Source organism: Sinocyclocheilus anshuiensis, unplaced genomic scaffold (assembly GCF_001515605.1).
Source record: "Sinocyclocheilus anshuiensis isolate Anshui unplaced genomic scaffold, SAMN03320099.WGS_v1.1 scaffold745, whole genome shotgun sequence".
Lineage (NCBI taxonomy): Eukaryota > Metazoa > Chordata > Actinopteri > Cypriniformes > Cyprinidae > Sinocyclocheilus > Sinocyclocheilus anshuiensis.
Window position 1 is genome coordinate 590793 of NW_015540128.1, and position 7500 is coordinate 598292.

Sequence of the window (7500 nt, forward strand, 5' to 3'; positions counted from 1 at the left end):
ATATATATATATATATATATATATATATATATATACACACACACACACACACACACACACATATATATATATATTATACTCACATGCAGACAGCATACATGACAATGAATACAAACATTATAGAAAAGAACACATACATATGTGGCGAAATGTTCCAATCAAAACAACACAAAGCGCTCAGAGCATCAGATCTGCTGACGTTGCTAGCTGATTAGCTGATTAGCTCGCTTATCTAATGCACAAACAACGCAGCTATCCGTGAACTTCCGTGAACTAATTACGCGATTATGTTTCTAATAATGTAGAATTAAAAACATTACCTGCTCCGTCTCATCAAAACGTCTGAGGAGAGAGAAATTAAAAGAGACGCCGCTTCTCTCATCAGCTTACAGCGGATTGCGTCAACGTTACTCCACCCGGAAGTTAAAGCCCACTGACGTCATGCGCGTTAGACCTATCGAAATGAAGCGTCCGTTTCTGGGATTGATATACAAAAGCACTATGCAAAGGATCTTGCAATACAAATCATACAATTCACCAATCAAGAATATATATAACCTAATACCAATATAAAGTAAATAACATAAAAAATAATAAATAACTGCAAAGATAATAAATTATAATTATAAAACTAAATTATACAGTCACATTAAAAACACACCCCGTGTTCACCCTCAGTTCATCTGAGATTAGGATGAGTTTGTTTCTTCATCAGATTTGTAGAAATGTAGCACTGCATCAGTGTCTCAGCAATGGATGCTCTGCAGTGAATGGGTGCCGTCAGAATGAGAGTCCAAACAGCTGATAAAAACATCACAATAATCCACAAGTAATCCACAGCACTCCAGTCCATCAGTTAACATCTGGAGAAGAGAAAAGCTGAAACACATCCAGCATTACGACATTTTTAACTCAAATACGAGTTCATAATCCATAATAACGCTTCCTCCAGTGAAAAAGTGCATCTCCTGTTGTCTCTAACATCAAAATCCAGCCACATATTTGTTTAGAGCTGTTTAAACGCTGCTTGATCTGTGCAGATTTCTCTCCTGATTCAGACCAGAACACCTTTTCACTGGAGGAAGCCTTATTATGGATTCTAGACTCAATGTATTTTAGTTAAAAACGTCTTAATGCTGGATGTGTTTCAGCTTTTGTCTTCTCCAGATGTTAACTTCAAGTCTTCACTGTATATTTGCTGATGGCTGAAGCTCAGACATTCCTTTATCTCTCGTCATCACAAAACTATGTCACAAACATGATTCTGCTGGGAAAGGATGTGATTCATTGCCATTTTTGCGCTCTTAAAGGGTTAGTTCACCCAAAAATGAAAATTAGGCTGCGTTAAGGGAAGCAGCTCCGGGAGCATGACGTATGAGTTCAGCGTTGCGCATGCGCCGGTGAGTCTCGTGAAAACCAACGTTTGTTAACAGGAGCAAAGGAAGCAAAGTTTCATAACTCTAGCAAAGGAAAACCAGTCTCCTCTCAGCTTATATCGAAATCCTCCGACATTCTTCTTTACAAATCCTCGTTTTGTACTTCTACTTCTTGACAGTTGTTTTGACTTCAGGGTGAGTAATTTATGGGCTAATTTCCATTTTTGGGTGAACTAACCCTTTAAAATAAAATTCTCAGAACTAACTTCCATCATTTTTGTCCTGTGTTGACGCTGTTTTGGTGATTTTAGAGGATCTACAGCTTTTCTCAACCATGTTTCACACCAACAAAGTGCTTCAATAGTTTTTGGACTTCATGCTCAACACTAGAATGTATTGTTATCGTTTCAGACTGTACAAACTTTAATTATAATGTGTGACCCTGGAGCACAAAAGCAGTGTTAAGTCGCTGGGGTATATTTGTAGCAATAGCCAACAATACATTGTATGGGTCAAAATTATACATTCTTCTTTTATGCCAAAAATCATTAGGATATTAAGTAAAGATCATGTTCCATGAAGATATTTTGTACATTTCCTACCATAAATATATCAAAACTTAATTTTTGATTAGTAATATGCATTGCTAAGAACTTCATTTGGACAACTTTAAAGATGATTTTCTCAATATTTAGATTTTTTTGCACCCTCATATTCCAGATTTTCAAATAGTTGTATCTCGGCCAAATATTGTGCTATCCTAACAAACCATACATCAATGTAAAGCTTATTTATTCAGCTTTCAGATGATGTTTAAATCTCAGTTTCAAAAAACTGACCCTTATGACTGGTTCTGTGGGTCACAAATATTTTTGTGTGTCTTGTTTTCACTGAATGACATTTTTAGTACAGTGTGTGAGGAAAGAGCAGGATTACAGTAGGGGCGGGGCGTGCGTCGGTCATGGGGGCGGGGCCTGCGGTTGCCAGGCGCTGGGTCACTTGTGTGGGAAGTGCTGAAATTTCAACGCGTCACAGCCGCGTTACGCACGGATCACACGCAGATTCTGATCGCCGACGAGCTCGAGGGAACGACGCGTTTAACGGCGGCACTTTAAGCCGAGAACTAGTCCTCTACTTGATAACTCAGCAGCTAACTAACTACTCCAGCAGCAGTCCGTTAGCGAGCGTCACTCACACCTTCGCATCTCAGGGCTCGGATATTAACACTTCCGATCGAGCTGATCGATCAATCAATGATCATGGAGAGGAAGAAGGCGGACTGTCCGGCGCTTCCACCCGGCTGGAAGAAGGAAGAAGTGATCCGGAAGTCCGGGATGAGCGCTGGGAAGAGTGATGTGTATTATTACAGGTGAGTCTGGCTTTTTCTGGGTGTTATTGTGTTTGTTTGAAGTGTGCGCGCCGACGATGTGTTCACCCAGAATACACATATTTGGAGCAATTATTGTTAATAATTTATAAGTAAACAATCACTTACATAACTATGTTTCATTATTGATATAAGTACAGTGATGCATGTGTGTTTTTGTGTAAGATGTGAGCATGGGGTGGCGTGGTTAAGATGCGTTTTGGAAACAAAACAACAAATTTAATGACAAAATGTATTTTTCAATGCGTTTCTTGCCATTTCGTTGTAATTATTTGTGAAATGTTGTTTTCAAAATAAATCATACCAGGGTTAGATTTAAACTAAAACCACAAAAATATTTCTGTTATTTTAAATAAAATAAATGTTAACTAAAATAAAAAAAAATATAATATATTTATATCAAAGCATATAAACATAATAAAAATAAACTATACGAAAATTAAAATTAAAACTGACATAAAAGTAATAAAAGCTATATAGACATATTTAAAACAACAAAAACGTATGAAAATTGAGCTGGTGTATTAAATGAGTGATTTTGAGCAAGAAGTATTCAGTTTTTTCTTTCTTTCTTTTCTGTCTAAGCGGGCGGTTTGTAGCTAGTATTAGCTGACGCTATGCTGATAATCGAAAGACTGACTGGCTGATGTTATTTTGGAGCCATACTGAACTTACTTCATATGAAAACTGAGTTTCACCTCTCGAAACCCTCAAGCGAATCGTCTTGTCTTTATTCAGATGGCTGGAGTGTGTTTGTATCTGATTAGTTTTATATATCTGACATGATAACTGGACACTCCTCACTGAAATAAACATAATGAGGTCATGTGACAATAGTAATATAGTAGTAATATATACTATACTTTTTTTTTCCAGCTAAAAATTGCAACTGCATTTTATAATGCATGCAAAAAAACTTGCATTATAAATTGCAGGTGCAGAAAAGACCCTGATTGTATGTAAAAAATTATATTAAAACAATTCTCTTACCCTGTATACAATATTTGAATATTAAAAATAATTATATGCAGTGTTTAGTTCATATTAAATGCAGAATTAATTTTGTTTACAGTCCTAATTAAATTGTATCCGCTGGATGACATATATGTCAGCGTTATATATAGTTACAGGTATCAGCATTGGTTTTTGATGATCTACATTAGTCAGACACTAAATCAAGGGCAGTAAAGAGTATTGCTGTGCAGTGGTTGTGTGATGTGATTATTACTCAAACCTCATCACACACACGACGCCTGCGACTCGAGTCAAACCCTCTTCTTCAGTCCGTCTGCAGAGATTCATGTGTTTTCAGTGTTGCAGTGAGTCGAGCGCCATGAAGCCGCTGCGTTTGTTCACGTGCCATGGGGGAAGGGTGTGTGTGTGTGTGTGTATAAGGTGCCATCATTGCAGCGGAAGGCCTGTAAACTGATCAGCCATCAGAATATATCTGCACTCCTCAAGTGATGGACTCGGTCTGTGGCGTCTCAGGACATCTGAGTGACATCACTTCCTGTTACATTCCATTTAAGTGCATGTAGAACTCAATGGATGCTCTGCAGTGAATGGGTGCCGTCAGAATGAGAGTCCAAACAGCTGATAAAAACATCACAATAATCCACAAGTAATCCACAGCACTCCAGTCCATCAGTTAACATCTGGAGAAGACAAAAGCTGAAACATATCCAGCATTAAGACGTTTTTAACTAAAATACATTGAGTCCATAATCCATAATAACTATTCCTCCAGTGAAAAAGTGCATCTCCTGGTGTCTCTCATATGTGTTTAGAGCTGTTTAAACGCTGCTTGATCTGTGCAGATTTCTCTCCTGATTCACACCAGAACACTTTTTCACTGGAGGAAGCGTTATTATGGATTAGGTAGATTAGATATGGTCCTGTTTCTCCGCTGACGTCTCTCTCGACGATGCTAATGGAGCTTCATTAGTTTCATTGTTTCTCACTCGAGCGCAAACAGGCAACAAGCCAACAGACGACTTCCTGTTAGTGCTGCGAACTGTGAACTGTTATTGAGTCATTCCCAATAAACTCTGGAGCAGCTGCATGCGTTCGAGAGCTTCATTCTTCTAGCGTGAAGCAGACCGGCGGCCCAAGCGCTTCAGTGTTTATGCGAATGGAAAACTGTAGTAAAATCCTCTGAGCGTTTCCTCTTGAGTGGCTCAGTCTACTAAACAAATGATGTTACATGTGAGTTTGCAGCGTGAAAGCGACGCTTCAATTCACCATCAAGCCTTTTCACAGGCTTGTACGAGTAAAGCAGAGAGTTTTAACAACACTGTGTCCGTACATTAAAGCTATAAGTAAAATGGTCATTTCCAACCCAGATATATATTTATATTTTATTTATGTTTACATTTCCTCACTACAGGTAAAAGGTCAATGTAGCTAATTAAAACCAATATATTTTTCTTAATACATTTTTAACACTATTTACTTAAGTAATAATCATTAACAATTGTTTACAGTTATTATTTCCATATATATATTAATTATGCCTATCATCTAAAAATTATATAGAAATTATATAAATGTATAATTTATAAAATCTTTATATAATACTTTTTTATTGCAGGTAATTTTTTATTTACACACAGGTGTGTTAACACACTTTAAACTGGACACAAATAATTACTGTAAAAGATAAATAATTTTACAGTAATTATTTGTAGTAAAAGTTATTATTACAAATAATTATGGCAATTTATATTTTTTATTGACAAATTATTTATTTATGATTACTGATGAAATAAATAGTAACAATTATCTTTTATATAAAACTATTATTTGTGTATGTATTAGTGTATTAGATTATTATTGACCTTTGACCTCTTACCTTGTCAAAAACAAATGTTTTGCACTGCAAATGGGTGTTTTAAGCTATACACAAAAATAACTATGAAATAATTTAATCTTTTGTCAGTTTTATTAATAAATTATTTAATAATGATTATTGATCAAATAAGCAGTGAATGATTATTGTTTAGTACCAAATATTTTTAATCCAAGTATATTTTTTTGGATTATAGAATTGTTAAAGGAATAATTCACCCTAAAAAACAAACAAACAAACAAACAAAAAACAAGGTGTTCAGCAAAGTGACAGTCTCAGCTATATTCACTCTAAATGCTTCATCTGTCTGTCTGTCTGTCTCTGCGTCTCTCTGTCTGTCTGTCTCTCTGTCCATCCGTCTGTCTGTCTGTCCATCTGTCTGTCTCTCCGTCTGTCTCTCCGTCTGTCTGTCCGTCTGTCTGTCTGTCTGTCTCTCCGTCTGTCTCTCCGTCTGTCTGTCTGTCCGTCTGTCTGTCTGTCTGTCTCTCCGTCTGTCTGTCCATCTGTCCATCTGTCTGTCTGTCTGTCTGTCTATCTCTCTGTCTGTCTGTCCGTCCGTCCGTCCGTCCGTCCGTCCGTCCGTCCATCCGTCCGTCCGTGTCTGTCTGTCTGTCTGACTGTCTCTCTCTCTGTCTGTCTGTCTGTCCATCTGTCTGTGTGTCCATCTGTCTGTCTGTCTGTCCGTCCATCTGTCTCTCTGTCTGTCCGTCCATCTGTCTGTCTGTCTCTCTGTCTGTCTGTCTCTCTGTCTGTCTCTCCGTCTGTCTCTCCGTCTGTCTGTCTGTCTGTCTGTCTATCTCTCTGTCTGTGTGTCCGTCCGTCTGTCTGTCTGTCTGTCTCTCTGTCTGTCTGTCTCTCTGTCTGTCTCTCCGTCTGTCTCTCCGTCTGTCTGTCTGTCTGTCTGTCTATCTCTCTGTCTGTGTGTCCGTCCGTCTGTCTGTCTGTCTGTCTCTCTGTCTGTCTGTCTCTCTGTCTGTCTCTCCGTCTGTCTCTCCGTCTGTCTGTCTGTCTGTCTGTCTATCTCTCTGTCTGTGTGTCCGTCCGTCTGTCTGTCTGTCTGTCTCTCTGTCTGTCTGTCTCTCTGTCTGTCTCTCCGTCTGTCTCTCCGTCTGTCTGTCTGTCTGTCTGTCTATCTCTCTGTCTGTGTGTCCGTCCGTCTGTCTGTCTGTCTGTCTCTCTGTCTGTCTGTCTCTCTGTCTGTCTCTCCGTCTGTCTCTCCGTCTGTCTGTCTGTCTGTCTGTCTATCTCTCTGTCTGTGTGTCCGTCCGTCTGTCTGTCTGTCTGTCTCTCTGTCTGTCTGTCTCTCTGTCTGTCTCTCCGTCTGTCTCTCCGTCTGTCTGTCTGTCTGTCTGTCTATCTCTCTGTCTGTGTGTCCGTCCGTCTGTCTGTCTGTCTGTCTCTCTGTCTGTCTGTCTCTCTGTCTGTCTCTCCGTCTGTCTCTCCGTCTGTCTGTCTGTCTGTCTGTCTATCTCTCTGTCTGTGTGTCCGTCCGTCTGTCTGTCTGTCTGTCTCTCTGTCTGTCTGTCTCTCTGTCTGTCTCTCCGTCTGTCTCTCCGTCTGTCTGTCTGTCTGTCTGTCTATCTCTCTGTCTGTGTGTCCGTCCGTCTGTCTGTCTGTCTGTCTCTCTGTCTGTCTGTCTCTCTGTCTGTCTCTCCGTCTGTCTCTCCGTCTGTCTGTCTGTCTGTCTGTCTATCTCTCTGTCTGTGTGTCCGTCCGTCTGTCTGTCTGTCTGTCTCTCTGTCTGTCTGTCTCTCTGTCTGTCTCTCCGTCTGTCTCTCCGTCTGTCTGTCTGTCTGTCTGTCTATCTCTCTGTCTGTGTGTCCGTCCGTCTGTCTGTCTGTCTGTCTCTCTGTCTGTCTGTCTCTCTGTCTGTCTCTCCGTCTGTCTCT

At 39.6% G+C, this 7500-nt stretch overlaps 2 protein-coding genes across 3 annotated transcripts in view; one reads left to right on the plus strand and one right to left on the minus strand.

Moving 5' to 3' along the window:
* Positions 1 to 444, minus strand: part of rnf185 (ring finger protein 185) — a 7274-nt gene extending 6830 nt beyond the window's left edge. For both annotated transcript variants that reach the window (XM_016484491.1, XM_016484490.1), the window contains exon 1: positions 321 to 444. The gene's annotated coding sequence lies outside the window, so the exon portion shown is untranslated. The remainder of the gene's footprint in view (positions 1 to 320) is intronic.
* Positions 445 to 2363: 1919 nt separating this feature from the next.
* The window catches only part of LOC107687258 (methyl-CpG-binding domain protein 2-like), a 26596-nt gene continuing 21459 nt past the window's right edge, over positions 2364 to 7500 (plus strand). The window contains exon 1 of the mRNA XM_016484513.1: positions 2364 to 2745. Within this exon, the coding sequence (XP_016339999.1) occupies positions 2630 to 2745 (116 nt within the window). The 5' untranslated portion in view covers positions 2364 to 2629. The remainder of the gene's footprint in view (positions 2746 to 7500) is intronic.